This window comes from Vulpes lagopus, chromosome 1 (assembly GCF_018345385.1).
Source record: "Vulpes lagopus strain Blue_001 chromosome 1, ASM1834538v1, whole genome shotgun sequence".
In the NCBI taxonomy this organism is placed as follows: Eukaryota; Metazoa; Chordata; class Mammalia; order Carnivora; family Canidae; genus Vulpes; species Vulpes lagopus.
The window spans coordinates 66,950,212-66,969,194 of NC_054824.1; the positions used below are offsets into that span (position 1 = coordinate 66,950,212).

At 46.0% G+C, this 18,983-nt stretch overlaps 1 protein-coding gene and 1 long non-coding RNA gene across 2 annotated transcripts; one reads left to right on the forward strand and one right to left on the reverse strand.

Annotated features, from left to right (window-relative positions):
* Positions 1-306: 306 nt before the first annotated feature.
* PIM1 (Pim-1 proto-oncogene, serine/threonine kinase) lies at positions 307-5,757 on the reverse strand. The gene is made up of 6 exons (XM_041726407.1): positions 5,204-5,757; positions 4,992-5,098; positions 4,824-4,874; positions 4,366-4,732; positions 2,603-2,779; positions 307-1,835 (listed from the first exon to the last, which is right to left on the reverse strand). Exons 1-6 carry the CDS (start codon positions 5,283-5,285, stop codon positions 1,678-1,680), a joined length of 942 nt encoding a protein of 313 aa, XP_041582341.1. The 5' UTR covers positions 5,286-5,757; the 3' UTR covers positions 307-1,677.
* Positions 5,758-5,856: 99 nt separating this feature from the next.
* Positions 5,857-9,680, forward strand: LOC121488736. Its single transcript, XR_005987204.1, has 3 exons — positions 5,857-6,708; positions 7,328-7,379; positions 9,635-9,680. It is a non-coding gene; the product is annotated as an uncharacterized LOC121488736 (long non-coding RNA).
* Positions 9,681-18,983: the final 9,303 nt, after the last annotated feature.

Here is an 18,983-nt window from a genome sequence, read left to right on the forward strand (position 1 = left end):
AATGTGACTAGCGCAACCAGGCAACCAGTCACACATGCTGCGTTAGTGCAGCTCTAGAAGTTGCCATCAGGGAATAGAGGTTGGAGCTCTCAGGCCAAATTTTGTCCACATCCTTACTTCAGAAGGGTGGCTATTCCGTGAGTCCTGTGGAAGGAAACCAGGTTGAGGCTTCAAGTTCTCTTTTCTCCCAGGATAGGATCTAGGCACTTCCCAAGAGTTAAATCAAGTGAGCCCTCTGCACGGACACTTCGAAGCCACGGAGTTAAGACAAAAGGTTTTTATTCAAAAAACGCCAAGTATAAAAAAAAAAAAAAATAAGATCTCTTTTATTCCCCTGTACAGTATTTCACTCAGATAAAACCAGCAGGCTACATACTGCTCAAAACACAGCCCCAGAGAGGATCCGGAAGGCACACCATCCAGAACTGCTTTTCATATATCTATCCTATGTACACTAGTCAGCGATGCCCCTCCCCCACACCCCACGGAACCCATCCCCACTCTGGTGAAAGTTGGTGAGGGGCCCCTGCAGCAGTCAGGGATCTGTAGCAGCTGTCCCGCCTGAGTCCCGTCACCCTACGTTCAGAGCAAGCCCTCGCCCAAAGGTCCCCAAGTCAGAGGAGGAAAGGAGGAAAGAAAACTATGGCAGCAGCTGTGGAAGCTTGGAGCAGGAAAAGGAACCAAATAAATAAATAAATAAATACATAACGTTGACCTCCAGGTTAGAATGCGCATCTTTCAAAAAAAAAAAAAAAAACCCAAGAACAAAAAAAAAAACGAAACAAAAATGAAACAGGTAAAATAACTTAAAGGCAAAATTAAAAAAGATTAGATCAACTACAATCCTTTTGTACACTACCATGCCAACTGTACACACATTTACAGTTTTTTTCTGTTGATTTGCATTGTTTGTGCATTTTGTGTGTGTGTGTGTGTGTGTGTGTGTGTGTGTGTGAGGTCTTAGCTTTGAAACAGTTAAGTAAAAACCAAAAAGGAAGACCAGTTCACTCGGGAGTTTTACTAAAGGAGGCAGAAAAGGGCAGGTGGCTCAGCATTTGGCCCTGTAGCCTCTTCCAATGGCACCTTTCATATGAAGGATGGGGGAGGGGGACAGGAGAGAAAAATAGGGAACCAAACCCAGGCAGATTTTTGGAGAAGCAGCAGGTAAAAGAGGCAAGTTCAAGTATTTCTCCCAGCACAGCCGGAGTCCCCACAGAAGGCACTCAGAAGAGTCGGAAGAGGTGACAGGGACTTAAAATGGTGCTAGTCCTATATCCCACCCCAACCCGTTTTCCCCCTACCCGACCCATCGCGGCATTCGGCAGAACTCGTGATGAAGGGAACAATTCCATGGCAGGGTTCTGACCCCCCCTCCCCCCACCCCCAGGATTTTGCAGAGTCCAGGGACGCTGGACATCTGTGAGAAGAACAGAGCATCTACGGGAAGAGTTGAGGTCTAGGACACCTGGAGTGGAGTCTCCTTCCCCCCCATGTTGGGAGGCAACCTCCAGGGGCCTGGGGTCTGGAATGAGTTGTATATGTTGTTCCTGTTATCAAGCACTGTCCTGCTTGGCGAGAAGTGTCACTGGTACTCAGGAAGCTGGAAACAGACGCTTCCCCTCCCTCTAGCATCTGACGAGCATCTGATGGGGAGGGGAGAACCTGCCAGAAAAGCTGCTATTTGCTGGGCCCTGGTGACAGGCTGTGCAGATGGATCTCAGCTGTTTCCTGGGGCAGGAGGACATCTTGCATCCATGGGTGGTTCTGGATTTCTTCGAAGGATGGCCGATCTGATGGTCTCAGGGCCAAGCACCACCTAATGAGATGCTGACACTCTGCAGAAAGCAGGAGATACAGAGGTTATGAATGACTCAACTTGTTTTTGCAATGCAAAGGTCTTGCTAATTTGCTTCCCAGGGACCCAAAGGAGACTAGGAACCTTCTAGAACTCTACTTTTCAATGGTAAGGTATTAACTAAGATCTGGATCCTCTAATCTGGTTTGAGCTTAAAAAAAAAAAAAAAAACAGCTCCCCTCTTAAACCTGTGGTTTTCAGACTTCAATAGCTGAGGCCTTTCCCACGACACCCACTCACTAGAAATAGGAAGAATGATGACAAGGGATTTTGATGAGACATCAGTGAGCATGATGAGGTGATTCAATTCACCTACAACTTACAAATATGAACACCACCCACAATGAGGTCACTGGAACCACAATATTTAGAGAGTCTGCCTTAAGGGAGAAGGCTGAAAGAACCCTCAACTTTTCACCAGCCAGGAGAGTTGAGGAGTCAGGACTGCTCGTACTTTCAAAAAAAAAAAAAACTTTCAAAAAAAAAAAAAAAAAAAACTTTCAACGAAAAGACATGGTCTTTTCTTAATATTCTCACACATGCTCTTCTACTGACCTCTCAAAGAATGCTCAGTGCAAATCATTCAATTCCTGAGAGCCAGTTCTCCAGTCATGGGCCCAGGACTCTACTAATAAGCAAGGACTGTGGGGCATCCCCTGGGGAGGTGGAGCTCTCCAAAATTCAAACTGTCCCCCCTGAAGACTCTTTGACTCCTGCTTCTCAACAAAAGAGCTTCCCAAAAGTTACCTGAAGAGACCCTCTGCCTGAAGAAAACTTGGCCCCGGATGATCTCCTCATCATGCTCAAAAGGAATATCTCCACAGACCATGTCATACAGCAAGATCCCCAGAGACCAGACGGCGGCCGACCTGCCATGGTAGCGATGGTAGCGGATCCACTCTGGAGGACTATACACTCGGGTCCCTGTGAGCCGGGGGAATTGAAAAGGAAAACACACTTTTGGCAAAAATAAAACAAAGCAACTAACATACTGAGTAATACTGAGTGACTCCTTAAAACAAAAAACACCACTCCACTTCTCCCAGGACAAGAGCTGGGCTAACTCCATCCCTCCACCCCCAGGCTAAAAGGAGTGGATGAGTGGCTTACAGCATCTCTTCCAACCCAAAGCATTACCCACCCACCTCTCTACCAGCAGACCATAAATCAAAATTCTTTACAAACTGCTCCAAGAAACAAACAGGGCTGGCCACAAACCCAAAGCCTGAGGCGGGTATGTGGTAGGACCACCCACAATGGGATGAATGGATGAATGTCTGCACAAGCAAGGGAAGTATCCCACAGACTATCCTTAAAATGCATTAACGTGGCTGGAGCCTGGGTGAGATTCTAGTCTCACCTAGGACCCACTCGAGGGCCCTTACCCAATAAACTCTATCTTAAGTCAGGGTGCCCTTCGGGAGGCCTTCCTCCCCACCCTATGCGTGCAGAGGCAGACACCCACACCCTCTCTTCCCCTCGCAGCAAAGGTAGAGCTGCAGAGCGGGTTTCAGACCACGTGATTCCTGTTTACAAACTTTGGGTTGTAAAAAAAAAAAAAGGGTCAGGGCCATCCCGCTTGTGCTCACCAGGGGGCAGCAAAGACTCGGAGGAAAAAACAAGGGAGGACCCGGCCAGCCATTAACTGTTAAATACAAAAAAATGCAGCCCAACCCAGCGTCCTCCAAGGGCAAATAAACACAAACCACAAGCCCCAGTCACAAGTTTTGAAAGGCTGTCGTTTGTTAGGTTAAGCCGCTCAGATGATGACCCACCCTCCTTTGCTTTGATCTCAGGCTCCCAATTCCATCTTTTCAGAAAGAACCCGCTTCAAGCCCCTCCCTAGGATAGGTTTTCATCCTCTCTGCGGAGACACCCAACTAATTTTCAAACCAGCAAGAGATCTTCTTTCACAACATTCATCCCCACTCTCACCCCGCAACGCCAAAAAAATAAATAAAAAAAAGGCGACACACTACAAAATAATTTCGTGTAAACTACTGTTTTTCTATTCCTTTATCCGTCCCTAGATCAAAGGGGAGAAAAAAAAAAAAAAACTGCAGCTCTACAAACTAACCTTACAGAAAACTCCTTTGGAACACAAAACAAAAATTACAAAACCGGCATCAGATTTTCATCTCTCCAGCTCTCTCCTCCCTTTCCCCCCACCCTATCCTTTTACTGGCGGGGAAACTGGGTCAGACTTCAGAAATCTGGGCTACGGCGGGTTGCCCACAACCTCTTATTCATCGGGAAAGCTTGGAACCCACTGAATTCCACTTAAAAAATAAAATCATGCCAGAAGCATGACAGGTTCAGCTGGCTGGAAATCTCCGGCTTTACTACGCTGGGAAGCTCTCCCTCGCCCCACCCCTGCCAGCATCGAGCCAGACGGCCCGATGACCTTTACAAAGGGCCGGAGAGGGAAGCCGGCCGAGGCCTCCAGGCAAGGCCGAGTCACCTGGGCAGCTCCCTCCCCGGCAACTCCCGCCCGGAACTGGCTGGCTCACCATCGAAGTCCGTGTAGACCGTGTCCTTGAGCAGCGCCCCCGACCCGAAGTCGATGAGCTTGAGCTCGCCGCGATTGAGGTCGATGAGAATGTTCTCGTCCTTGATGTCGCGGTGGAGCACTCCGCAGTTGTGGCAGTGCCGCACAGCCTCCAGCACCTGCCAGAAAAAGCTGCGGGCCAGCTCCTCCTGCAGGGCCCCCCTTTCCGTGATAAAGTCGAAGAGATCTTGCACCGGCTCGGGCCTCTCCAGGATCAAGACGAAACTGTCGGGCCTCTCGAACCAGTCCAGCAGCCTAATGACGCCGGAGAAGCCCGAGCTCACCTTCTTCAGCAGGACCACTTCCATGGGCACCCGGGTGCCATTGGGCTGCAGAGGCGAGGGGGCTGCGTGAGCGCGCGAGTCGGAGGGGGCCCCTCACCCCACCCATCCTAGGGGTCGCTCCCTCCAGGGCACTCACCAGCTCGCCCCAGTCGGAAATCCGGTCCTTCTCCACGTGCTTGATGGCCACCTGAAACCATCCCCCCCGAAGAGTCTCCATGAGATCCCCTCGCCGGGGCCGAAACACACCCGGGCGCCCCCAGACCCCCGCCCAGTGCACCCTCCCCGCGGCGGGGCGCCCGCTCACCGGCAAGTTGTCGGCGACACGGATGCCTGAGTAGACCGAGCCGAAGCCGCCGCTGCCCAGTAGCGGGCCCACCTGGTACTGCGACTCCAGGGGCTCCTTCTCCTTGCCTAGGAGAGGGGGAGGCACGGGGGACTCAGCGGCGGCCCGCGAGCTCCCAGCGCCCACCCTGGGGGTCCGGCCGCCTCGCCCTCCCAGTCCGGGGGGACGCTCACCGGGCGCCAGCTTGGTGGCGTGCAGGTCGTTGCAGGGCGCGGCGCGCAGGTGGGCAAGCGAGTTGATTTTGGACAAGAGCATCCCAACCTCCAGGGTGGCGGCGAAGGGGCTGTGCCTGGAGGAGCTGCGGCAGGGGCCGGGGCTGGGGTTGCGCCGGGGGCTGTGCCTACGGCTGGGGCTGAGGCTGCGGGCGGCGTTGCGGCTGCGGCTGCGGCTGGCGCGGAAGGCCGAGGGCGAGTCGGAGGACGACTGGGGGCGCTGCCGGGGCTGGCGGCGGGCGGACACGCCGGCGAGGTCAGGCAGCGCCGAGGGCGGCAGGGTGGGCGGCTCGTGGGGCTCGTGCGGCAGCGCCGCGGCACTGGGAGCTCGTAGCTGCTGCTGCTGCTGCCGGTGCCGCCGCCGCCGCCGCCGCCGCCGCTGCCGCCAAGTCCTCTCGGGCCTCCTCCGCCACCGCGGCCGCTGCAGCAGACGCCCGGCTCGCCCAGCCGCCAGGAGTAAAGGGGCGGAGCGCGCCGGCGGGTGGGGGGGCGCGCGGGCGGGCGGGGATGGGGCGGGGCCTCTCCGGGAGGCCTAGGCGGGGAGCCGGGCTGCCGGGCCGGCGGAGGGAGGAGAGGGGGTGGGGAGGCGGCGGGACGGGGCGACTCCCCTCGGCCCCCGCCCCGCGCGCTCCGTCGCCGCGCCCCGGCCCCGCCCCCGCCGGCGCGCCTCCAGCCAACCACGAGCCGACTGATCTGCATAACGCGGCGCGCCCCGCCCCCGCCCCGCCCCGCTCTCGCGGTCAGAATGGTCTCTACGCCGCCACGACGTGGCGGGAAGGAAAAGGCGCCAAAATGGAGGGGGAGGGGCGCGGGGCGTGAGGGGAGGTGCGAGCTGGGTGTCGAGCCGCGAGGGAGGGAGGAAGGATGGGGAGGGGCGTATCGATTCAAACCCAAACAATAACAAAGCCATCAAAGGCCGCCCGAGGCCGGCTCTGCGGCTCTCTGTTTCTCGGAGGTTTTTGGGTCACGGCTCGAGCTGGAGCATAGCAAGTTGCGCAGAGACGACGGGCGTCGGTGTGTCAGGCGGGGAGAGCGGCGGGCGCGCCGGGGTGTGAGGGCCGGGGGGTGCCGACGAGGGTGGTCCTTGTGTGTGACTCAGCCCGAGACCTCCGAGTCGGCCGGGGCGGGTTCCGGAGGCGCTGCGGGCTCGGCTCGGGCCCTCCTCGGGGCGTGCGCGGGGGGGGGCGCGTGGGGGGCGCAGGAGCCGCGCGCTGTGAGTCACGGCGGCTTCGCCGAGGGCGTGGAGGTGTCACAGGCCTGGAACGAAACGGGGGGAGCTCGGCTGGGGCGGGGCGGGGCGGGGGGGTTCCAGATCGCGGTTCCTGCAGCCGGTGAAAAAAAAAATCAGCCCCCAGATTCTCAAGCCGCCGGTCGTGTGAAAAACGCAGGGAAGGACCAGTGAATCCCGCTCCCTCAGAAGTGATGTGTGCGGAGAGCGCCCGGTGAGGAGGAATCACGAAACAAATGTTGGTATTATGATGCCAGATGCTGTCTCAGCCGCTTCTGTGAGGGCGGGAGAGAGGAGAACGAGGGTGGGAGGGTGCGCTTGGTTTAATCAGAGTTTTCACGTTGTATTCACCTTTCATCAGCCTGTTATTACCAGTCTGGCAATACTAGCAATTATTGGCCGCACCGAGTCTTGTCTCAAAGGAGATCGCCCCCCCCACACACACACACACACTCTCTGCCCCACCGTGGAAATAACACGGAAAACTGGCCAAGTCCACTTCCATCCTTTGTCCTTTTAAACTTCACGTAGAGTTGATAACGACGTGTGAAATGAGTAAATTAAAATTCTGTGTAATCCATAAATTGAGCTGTCAGTGGCCTGAGCCCTTGAAAGCTAACTGCGTCCCATTTTCATCGTTTCCAAGTTCCTACCACGTAAAGAGAAATGAGGTTCCAGGGTCTGCTAGAGCTGTGGTCGTTAATGAATGTGAATATTTCATTAAAAGTTTTCTGCGGTGCCTGTTGCGGAAAGATGTTGCCCCCGTATTTCACAGCTTTTGTGAACCTGTCTTATAAAATACTGCATTTTCTTTTTGTTGGTGTCCTGGGGCCTAACTCTTCATTTTTGATGACTAGGAGAAAACCCAAGAGAAGGAGGATTCCCTTTTCACAGATGGGAAAATGAAACGTAAGTCGGATGACACGGGGTCACACAACAGCTAAAGGAGGAAGAGATGAAACGGCCCCAAATCAACCCAGAGTATTTAAAGATTTCCCATTAATCAAGATCTCAAACTTTCCTTGGTACTGAGTAAGACAACAAGGGTAAAAGGAGGGGACCCAGCACTTCCAATGCTCTTTACCTTCTCTCCTTCAAGTCCTGCTTCTCCACATGCTCCCACTCACCTATCGCTTTCCAGACACTGCCTTTGCAGAGGCAGTCAGCCTGTTCTGAGGATGCCCTCCCCTCTTCACTTTTATTTAAAGCTTTCCTAGCCTTCAGGAGGACCCGACTGTTAGATGACTCCAAGGATTCTTCACTGTCCACTCTGCTCATCCGGCAATCATGTGTTTGGCTTTTTACTTCTTAAAATCTCTTCGTTAATTAACTTATCAATTATTTATACCTTGCTGCCCTATTCCTTGACACATATTCTTCTGTTGTCCAGCATCTCTTGAACAATGTGCGTTACTGGAGGGGAAGACCAAAATGAGTCACAACAAAAAGGTCATGATTAAAGTCATTTTATACCAAATTTAAGTGAATTAAGAGGGCTTGGGCAAAATAAAAGAAAGGTTAGTGCAAAAAAAAAATAGCAAAAAAAAAAAAAGCAAGATTAGGAGGAGCAAGGGGGTTTTTTTGTATATTTTTTTATTGGAGTTCGATCTGGAGCAAGGGGTTTAACGAGTTAGTTTGATTTCAAATCTGGGATCTGGCACCTACTTATGTGTCATTCATCAAGTTACTTAACCTTTTTTTTTTTAGTTACTTAACCTTTCTAAGCTTTAGACTCTGAATGAAGATAATAGTACCCACCTCATAGGGCTGTTGTAAGGAGCAAATAAAAGTCTGCATGTAAAGCACGTAGCCTAGCACAGACTAAACTTCTAATAAATATTAGCTGTGATAGCAATAATGATGATTGTGATTATGACAATAATGATTTTGGAATGGTCTTGCACCTTTTTGGAGGCTCCAAAGTTGAAATACTAGGTACATCACTTGATTGTAATCATCCAGGGAGAGAATGTGATCCAAAATAATTGTATACATTAAATCAAGTTCAACCTTTTTCACTTTCTCTAGATCTTTGTAGGGCTAAATATTTAATTAGGCAGAGCTAAAGTGATTAACATTTAATATGTCTGCTTTATATGGTGGCTGCTTCACAGCTGGAAGTTACAAAACATGGACCTTGCTTGGCAAAGAGCTTTTATTTACTTAAAACTGCTTTTAAAGATAATTATTAAACATTCAAGTATGTTTTGTGTTAAAAGTTATTCTTCAAGGGTAGGGAACTTGATGTTTTTATTCATCAAAATGTAGTTTTAATAAAAACAATCACTGCCTTTGCTGTTCAAAGGATCTAACAAAAAGAATTGGAAAAATCACGCTAATAATTAAATGACAAGTGCTTTTGGAAAGATAAAGGCCATAATCATGCTTATAATTCTCTGGAAAGGAAAGAATTTGTTGATGTTAATTTGAACAATAGCCATATTAATCCTTAGATGGTTTCCATATTCCACCTGATACAGATTTAATCAAGTCCTTGTCAAAAGAATGATTTAAGCAATTTCTGTAATCCCAGAAGTTTAGAAGAAGTAAGTTTGAAAGGGATGCCTGTACCCTTTTATAAAGTACCTCTGAGTCTAGTTGATGCACTCATATAATAAGTAGGTCCGTATAGCATTTTCTCTATAAGCTATTTGCAATTAATTGGGTGGAAATAATTTGGAACTGCATCTCTTATTTCTCTCCTAAAAAAGAATTACTGTATTTTTTTTTTTTAATTGAAGTATGGTTGGCAGACAATGTTACATTAGTTTCAGGCGTACAAATTACTGTATTTTTTTTTTAAGTTTAACTGTGAAACATTCATTATTTTTTATTTTACTCTCTCTTTGTTTTGGTGAAATAAAAAGAAAGAAAATTTGGAGAAAGCCAACCGCTTCCTATACCTTAAAAATAACTCCAATCAGGGCACCTGGGTGGCTCAGTGGTTGAGCATCGGCCTTCTCAGGTCCTGATCCACAGGTCATGGGATCAGGCCCCGCATCGGGCCCCCTGCATGGAGCCTGCTTCTCCCTCTACCTGTGTCTGCCTCTCTCGCTGTCTCTCATGAATAAATAAATAAAATATTTTAAGAAAACAAAACAAAAAACTCCCAATTATCTCAATAGTTGTAAAGTTGCTTAGAAAAATTTAAATTTCACATATAGGGGATCCCTGGATGGCTCAGCGGTTTAGTTCCTGCCTTCCGCCCAGGGGGTGCTCCTGGAGACTCGGGATCGAGTCCCGCGTCGGGCTCCCTGCGTGGAGCCTGCTTCTCTCACTGCCTGTGTCTCTGCCTTTCTCTCATGAATAAATAAATAAATAAAATCTTTAAAAAAATTTTTTCACATATAGTTCCTATGTGTGGAATATGCATAAAAATCCACTACAAACTGTAAGACACAAAACAGTCTAAATTTTAAAAGACTGAAGTGAACCTCTTTTTAAAGTTGTCACAGTGGTGTAGTGTAGTGGTGGACAGCTAGGAAATCCAGTGTCTCAACTTCAGAATGGTCAAGGAATCTATATAGTCAAGTTAGAACTGGTTCTTGTCCTTGATAAGATGTGACATTTGTTTCAAGTTTATAAATATCTTGGTTTTCAGTTTCCTCAGCAAAGCCGAAGAAAAAGTGTTTTTATTATCTGGCAAAGTATATTTAAGTTCATTACCAATTCTTTTTTTTTTTTTTTAAAGAAAAATAACCTAGATTTATTTTTGGAATTTTACACATTCAGCACTGAAAATTTGAGTAAAAATAATCAATATTTATTGAAGGCACTGTACACAAAGATTTTACAGTTCCTGGATACTTATTGGATAGGTAAAAACAAAAAAGAATAACGAAGAATACATAAAGACTACAGGAGGGGATCCCTGGGTGGCGCAGCGGTTTGGCGCCTGCCTTCCGCCCAGAGCGCAATCCTGGAGACCCGGGATCGAATCCCACGTCGGGCTCCCGGTGCATGGAGCCTGCTTCTCCCTCTGCCTATGTCTCTGCCTCTCTCTCTCTGTGTGACTAACATAAATAAATTTAAAAAGTTAAAAAAAAAAAAAAAAGACTACAGGAAGCTTGGAGACTGTTATAAAAATGTATGTCTCAGAACAAAAGGACCAGGCATATGAATAAAAACCCTGAGTGAGGGCCGCCTGGGTGGCTTAGCGGTTGAGTATCTGCTTTCGGCCCAGGGCATGATCCTGGAGTCCCAGGATCGAGTCCCGCATCAGGCTCCCTGCGTGGAGCCTACTTCTCTGCCTGTGTCTCTGCCTCTCTCTGTGTCTCTCATGAATAAATAAATAAAATACTTAAAAAAAAAAAAAAAAAAAACCTGAGTGTTGTAACTGATAAAGAAAAGGGGCCATCGTGTGTGTGTGTGAGTCTGTGTGACAGAAAGAGGGAAAGAATGTCATGTATTAGGATGTTGGTGAGGGGAGTGAGGGGATTGCCTGCCATCTTTCAAAATAAATTGCTGACCTGAGGGCAGCCCCGGTGGCTCAGCGGTTTAGCGCCGCCTTCAGCCCAGAGCATGATCCTGGAGACCCAGGATCAGTCCCAGGTCAGGCCCTTGCATGGAGCCTGCTTTTCCCTCTGCCTGTGTCTATGTCTGTTGCTCGCTCTCTCTCTCTCTGTGGCTCATAAATAAATAAATAAATAAATAAGGTAAAAAAAATTTTTTTTAATTGCTGACCTGAAAACTTGGAAAAGCCACAGAGTGCATCTAAGTAAGTGAAGAAAAAATGCTCAAAAAGATTTTGTGACACTTCTCGTTAGGCAATCAAAAAGATGCCAGTGAAAACATGTGTTTATTGTATATCTCATTTGTCATTTAATAGAAAACGGCTTTACTTTTCTGTATGTGTTCAGTCTCTACAACTAGATTATAAACATACTAAGAGCAGAAACCATCCTTTCATTGGACATAGAGGCTAAGCGCTGAGCATGGGTCTGGTAAAAGGGGCAGAAGAGACACTGTGGTAGGAGCCAACATTAACTGAGCATCAAAGATGTCTTAGGCATTTTTTAAGCACTTTATGTGGATCCTCATACAAATCTTACAGCATGGGCAGTTTTACTACCTCCAGTGGTTTACAGATAAACAAACTAAGAGAAATAATTTGCCCAAGGCTGTGTGGTAGAGCTGTCTCCTACTCACCAAGACATTCCACTTTTCCAAGGAATATGAGATGAGTTTAAGAGATTTAACAAGGTATTCTATGATTAAGTTCTGAGAGCAACATCCACAGGGACAGGGTTTAGAGGATGCAGAAGTCAAGGAAGGCTCCATGAGGAAGCAGAACTCAATGTGGACCTTAAAGGATAAGTGAGATATGAACAGGTAGAAAGGAGAGAGGGAATGGGCTGAGTAATGTCAAGAATTGGAGCAAAAGATGCTTTGTATTATGTTCTTTTGCATTCCCTATAATGTGAGAAATGAACTAATAGAAGTTTCTTTAAATAAATAAGGGGTGCCTGGGTGGCACAGTCAATCAAGCTGCCAGCTCTTGGTTTCGGCTCAGGTCATGATCTCAGGGTCATGGCATCAACCCTGCTTTGGGCTCTGCGCTCAGAGCAGAGTCTGCTTGAGATTCTCTCCCTCTCCCTCTGCTCCTCCTGTTCATACTCTCTGTCTCTCTCTCAAATAAACAAACACACACACACACACACACACACACAAAAGGAAAGTTTCTTTAAATAAATCAAAAGCAGGAAGCCAAAAGGAGAAATCAGTAGGGCCTCCTAATATGACACAAAATTTGAAAGAGAAATGAAAAAGATGTAGGTTTTAGTTCAGTCTTTTTTTTTTTTTTTATTTGACACAGACATGGAGAGCACAAGCAGGGGGAGCAGCAGGCCGAGGGAGAGAGAGAAGCAGGCTCCCTGCAGAGCAGAGACCTGGATGCAGGGCTTGATCCCAGGACCCTGGGATCATGACCAACCTAAAGGCAGATGCTTAACAGACTGAGCCACCCATCAGTCTTTACTGAAGAACAAAGTATTGAAATCATGTCTTGAAGCTAACAATTTAGGAATAATAATGCTGTGGTTAACACATAGGGTGTTCAAGATCCAAATGACAAAGAAGACATGCATTAACATGATTGGATGAAATCCACTTGATAATTTGGAGAAACTTACATTTTCAACATATACTTCCTCTTTTCCAAGTCTGTCTTAGTTCTCTTTTCTGGGTTGGGTGCTACTAAAACAAACATGAACAGCTCACCACAGCCAGAACCAGCATACTACAAACATGGAACCATTTTTTATGGCCTTCAATGTATAATTTTGTCAATGATTCTTTTTAGGGACACCTGAGTGGCTCAGCTGTTGAGTGCCTGCCGTCCGCCCAGGGCGTGATCCCAGAGTCCTGGGATCAAGTCCCACATTGGGCTCCCTGCAGGGAACCTGCTTCTCCTTCTACCTGTGTCTCTGCCTCTCCCTCTCTCTGTGTGTCTCTCATGAATAAATAAATAAAATCTTAAAAAAAAAAAAAAAAAAAGAATCTTGTTTTTTCTGACTGAGCCACCCAGTCGTCCGAAGATTCTTTTTAATGTCTAAGTACAGTCTCATTCACTCTAGGATGAACTGTGTTGCCACCCCCCTTTTTAAAAAAAATTTATTTATTTATTTATTTATTTATTTATTTATTTATTTATTTATTTTAGAGAAGTGGAGAGCACAAATGGGGGGTGGGACAGAGGAAGAGGGAGAGAAAGTCTTAAGCAGACTCCACACTCAACGTGGAGGCTGACTCAGGGCTCACTCACATGACCCTGAGATCAGGGCCTGAGCCAAACCAAGAGCTGGTTGCTCAACTGACTGCATCACCCAGGTAACCCAGCTTTGTTGTCTTTACAGAAATTATGTTACTTTCTCCTGGATAGGTTAAGCTTGCTTCTGTGTTCGGTGATGCTACTTTATTAGATAGCTACTCACTGACTAAATGAGAATCAAACATATCATAGGCAGTCATTAGGGTTATCTCTGAAGTCACTCTTATGAGTGGGAGTTATATTGGCCAATAGCTAGTCCTCTTGTGCAGAGCTGTAAAGACAATGTGGATAGCATACTTTGCCCAAATTACATACATATCCTCAAGTTCAGCCTGTCCTTTCTAACTGACTCAAATCCATTTGGACTTCTTGCAGTTTTTCTTGATCTTCTAGCCAATAGTTTTTAAACTCACACCAATTATGTGTACTAGTAATATGACATAATCATATTCTTTTATCTAAGCATTGATTGTCGTCATAGCATCATCTTTTTTAAAATATTTATTTATTCTTGAGAAACACAGAGAGAGAGAGAGGCAGAAACATAAGCAGAGGGAGGAACAGGCTCCACGCAGGGAGCCCGATGTGGGACTCAATCCAGGGACTCCAGGATCACGCCCTGGGCCAAAGACAAGCACTAAACCACTGAGCTACCAAGGCATACCCATAGCGTCATCTTTAAAAGCAGCAAGCCATGGGACGTCTGGGTGGCTCAGCAGTGAGCATCTGCCTTCAGCTCAGGGCGTGATCCCAGTCCAAAGATCAAGTCCTGCATCAGGCTCCCTGCAAGGAGCCTGCTTCTCCCTCTGTCTGTGTCTCTGCCTCTTTCTCTGTGTCTCTCAAGAATAAATAAATAAAATCTTAAAAAAAAAAAAAACAAAAAAACGGAGCAGCAGGCCTTGACTGTCTGCCATGAAAGAATCTGTTTCCCCAATGAAACCATAGCTCTTCAAGTGCAAAGACTATATTGTAAACTTTTTAAGACCATGAAGCTCCCTTTGGGAGGCACTAAACAGACAAGTTTTTTAAACTAATTTTTCTTAGAGAGAGAGTGAGCAAGAGAGAGAGAGAGAGAGCATGAGGTAGGGGAGGAGCAGAGGGAGAGGTAGCAGCAGACTCCCTGCTGAGCAGAAAGCCTGATGTGGAACTCAATTTGGGGACCCCAGAATCATGACCTGAGCCAAAGGCAGACACTTAACCTGCTGAGCCACCGGGTGCCCCTGTAAAACTAAATTGGGGGCGCCTGTGTGGCTCAGCAAGGTTGAGCATCTGCCTTTGGCTCAGGTTATGATCCCGGAGTCCTGAGATTGAGTCCCACATTGGGGTCCTTGTGAGAAGCCTACTTTTCCCTCTGTCTATGTCTCTCTCTCTGTGTGTCTCTCATGAATAAATGAATCAAATCTTAAAAAAAAAAAAAAAAAAAAAAAAAAAACTAAGTTGAATTAAACCCAAAAGAGAACACATAAGATCCTGTGAATTTCCCCTGCCTTAATCTTTGCCCTTGGCACATTTTACTTTTTTTTTTTTTTTTAAGATTTTACTCATTTATTTGAGAGTGCTTGTGAGAAAGAACGAGCTGGAGAAGGGGCAGAGGGAGAGGGAGAAGCAGGTTCCCCACTGAACAGGGAACCTGATACAGGGCTTGATCCCAATGACCCCAGGATCATGATGTGAACCAAAGGCAGACAGTTAACAAACTGAGCCACCCAGGTACTCCTTTATTATGTATTATACTGTATTACTATGTATAATAATGAAAAGACAAATGACTATTTGCTCTTTGGAGAATATAGACTTCAGACTACATTTTTGCCTTTCTTAGAAAACCATCTTTTTCCCTAAAGATCTGTCCACTCACTTTAGAGAGAGCATGGAAGAGGGGCAGAGAGAGAGGGAGAGAATCTCAAGCAGACTGCCTGATGAACACGGAGCCCAGTGTAGGGCTCAGGACTCCATCCCACAACCCTGAGATCACAACCTGAGCTCAAACCAAGAGTTGAATGTCTGACTGAGCCACCCCAGTGCCCTCTCAGAAAAGTACTTTTATAAATAAGATTGTAGGTTCGTAAACTAAAGGCTTAAAGAAGTAGGTACAATCATCAAATTTATGGAAGTAACATCGAATATTAATTGAGCATTTACTATGTACTAAGCACTATTCTAATTAATCACTGCATATGCCATGTATATGGCGCACACATATTATGTATCATAAATATTCATATGGCACATATATTTTTTCTTTAATCCCCTTAATTATTATACCCAGGAATTTTTATAACTTGTCCAAGGTCCACAGGTGAGAGAGGCACAAGCCATAATTCATGGAACATATATTGATTAAGAGGATAGACAATGTTAGGGGTAGCTCTTTGTGTGTTAGAGGTAATGCTCAGAGCACTGAGTGACATGAGCCAGATTAAATAAAATCAGGAAACAAGGTAATGAATGGAAAGACAACGAAATCAGTGGATAATTTCCTTCAATATTGTGCCCAAGAGAAATGAATGGGGATTGAAACATTGAAAGTTAACCCTGTGCAAAGAGGAATAGCTGCTGAAAACCAGAGCTTCTGGCAGCTAAGCTTGTGTGGTAAGGGTTAGCCTTAGGGTAATGGGGAAGCTATCATCTTTATAGCAGTGAGACAAGAATCTCTTGTGTCTTGCATTGGTATTGAGTGATTCAATTAGTCAATGGACATTTGCTGAACAGCTACTATGTTCTAGGTACTGTGTTAAGTATTACCAAGATGCACAGAGACAAAAAGCATGGTCCTAGCTCCTAAACAGGATCTTTTTATACTGATAAAGCAAGATAGAGAATCATAAAGATTGAACTGTAGGGAAACTTAAATACCTACCCATTTGATTTTTTGCTTTTATAGATGACCAAAACCAAATCTCAGAGACAAGAACTTTGCCAAAGTTCCCATAGCATTTTCAGAGCAAAGATAAGGCTTGGGTTTGATTGCTACTCCCAAACACTTTCCCTTTTCTTATAGAGATATAATTAGTAATAACAGGTAATACTTACCAACTAGCAAATTAATGGTATAGACAATGCACTGCTTCTTACCATAATATGTTTCCAAGGTCAAGGTCTGAATGCTAAAACTTTTTCTAATTTTCAGGTGCAAAGGGACTTTCCCAGTTGTCTCCTCAGCTGTTTTAGCATGAAAACAGAAAATGGCCCCTCCTCCATGCCCTCTGAGCACCTGTGCCACCTCAATCATATACATCACGTGTGATCTTGATATGTCTTGCTCAGTAGTTCTGAAAGTGTGTGGTCTCTCCAGACCAGCAGCACCTGGAAACTTGGTAAAAATGCAAAGTGTTGGGCCCACTCTGGACTCACTGAATCAGAAACTCTAGGGGCGGGGTTTAGTGATCTGTATTTTAATAAGCCTTCCTGGTGACACTGATGGGTTTTTGAGCTCGAGAACCTCTGGTCTCTAAATGGTTCTTCAGAGAGATTGAGAGTTCCTTGAAGGCAGGGACCATGTCCTCCACAGTTTTATTTTTCTTAGCTTAGTACCAATTTATGAGCATAGTGGGTGTTTATAAATATTTCTTAAACAACTATAGGAGTGAACACGGAAAGGCAAGATAAAAGGCATGGTAAGCATACCATTACCCACCTCTTTTCATGTAATGATTAGTACCTTTAGTTCATCTTATGTTATGACCTGAATAGTGTCTCCCCCACATCAAAATTCACATGTTGAGCTCCTAACCTCCTGGTACCTCAGAATGTGTATTTGGAGATAGGATCTTCAAAGAGGTAATTATGTAAAATGAGGCCATGTGGGTAAGCCTTAGTCCAATATGACTAGTGTCCTTCTAAGAAGAGTTAAGGACCTAGGCACAGAAAGAAGACCACATGAAGACAAAGGGAAGAGGGCCATCTACAAGCCAAAAAAGGCTTTAAAAGAAACCAACACCGTCAACACCTTGATCTCAGACTTCTAGTCTCCAGAATCGTAAGAAAAATGAATTTTTGTTGCTTAAGTCACCAGATTATGGTAGTTTGTTATGACAGCCCTAGACAACTAATTCCTTTTTTTAAAAATTAAATTAAATTTATTTTTTAAGGAAAACCTACCCCCACCGTGGGGCTTGAACTTACAACCCTGAGATCAAGAGTTGCACGCTCTACTGACTAAGCCAGCCAGACGCCTCTCAACTAATATGCTTTGTAAAAAAATTTACAAAAATACTAGCTCTGAAATCCAGGAACTCCCATCCAAGCCTATGACAAAACAATCTTATTTTTAGATGACTCTATAACCATCTTTAGATGTTAACCATTAGAGTGTTTGTTTAAGAAATTACTCTTTCATGCTCAATATGAGCACAGATTTTGGAGTCAGACGGAGATGGGTTTCAGTCCTGACTCAGCCACTTAGAAGTTGTGTAATCTTAACCTCTAAAGACTCAGTTTCCTTGTCTGTAATTTGGGGCTCATAATAGCTCCCTCCTAGACATAATTCAATAATTGGCAAGTATATCGTAGGCACTCAGTATATGGTGACTTAAAAATGATAATTAACCAAATAATTCAGATTGGCCTTCTCTGAGAGATAGAATTACAGTAGAATTTTACTGTAACGCTTGAATCAGTTTAACAAACATAGTACTATGATGCCTCTTTAGAAGATATAAAATGACAGATTAAGTATTTTTTCAAGAGAAACAATTTGAAGAGTCATGAGGAATAAAAGGATAAGAATGTCTGGAATGCAGTCAAAAGAGGCAACACCCAGGAATAGTTAAATTGTCTCAAATTGATGAGTAAGTAGACTGTATGAAGGTAGGTATTGCTGATTTTGTTTTGTGTGCAGTGCCTAAATGGCATCTGGGATCTACTGTGACCTCAACAACTTTTGGTTGAATGAATGAATGGCCTTCTGCAAGGACAATTATGTAGATTATACAAAGACATTTTAGCCCAAGTACACTTAAATAGAACTGATGGTTCTATAGCATTTTGGCATCATGCAATCAAAATTTCATTTATTGGGATCCCTGGGTGGCGCAGCGGTTTGGCGCCTGCCTTTGGCCCAGGGCGCGATCCTGGAGACCCGGGATCGAATCCCACATCGGGCTCCCGGTGCATGGAGCCTGCTTCTTCCTCCGCCTGTGTCTCTGCCTCTCTTTCTCTCTCTCTGGGACTATCATAAATAAATAAAAAAATTTAAAAAAAAAAAAAAATTTCATTTATTTTAAAGATTTTATCTTTTTTTTTTTTTTTTTTAATGATAGTCACACAGAGAGAGAGAGAGAGAGAGAGGCAGAGACACAGGCAGAGGGAGAAGCAGGCTCCATGCACCGGGAGCCCAACATGGGACTCTATCCCGGGTCTCCAGGATCACACCCTGGGCCAAAGGCAGGCACCAAACCGCTGCGCCACCCAGGGATCCCTATCTTATTTTGTTAAAGAATTTATTTAGTTATTCATGAGAGACACACGAGAGAGAGGCAGAGACAGGCAGAGGGAGAAGCAGGCTCTATGCAGGGAGCCTGAAGTGGGGACTCGATCCCAGGGCTCCAGGATCATGCCCTGGGTGGAAGGCAGATGCTCAACTGCTGAGCCACCCAGGGATCACCAGATTTTATCTTTTTTTTTTTTTTTTAAGATTTTATTTATTTATTTGACACAGAGAGAACAAGGTCACGCAGAAAGAGCAGCAGAGGGAGAAGGAGAACCAGGCTCCCCACCAAGCAGGGAGCCCGATGTGGGGCTTG

What these genes read in the sequence shown, in the direction of transcription:
- PIM1 (XM_041726407.1), bottom strand. Translation starts at nt 5,285, where the DNA reads ATGCTCTTGTCCAAAATCAACTCGCTTGCCCACCTGCGCGCCGCGCCC. An exon ending in GTGTCGCCGACAACTTGCCG is followed by an intron (nt 4,875 to 4,991) that starts GTGAGCGGGCGC and finishes GGATGGTTTCAG; the next exon opens with GTGGCCATCAAGCACGTGGA. An exon ending in GGTCTACACGGACTTCGATG is followed by an intron (nt 2,780 to 4,365) that starts GTGAGCCAGCCA and finishes CCCGGCTCACAG; the next exon opens with GGACCCGAGTGTATAGTCCT.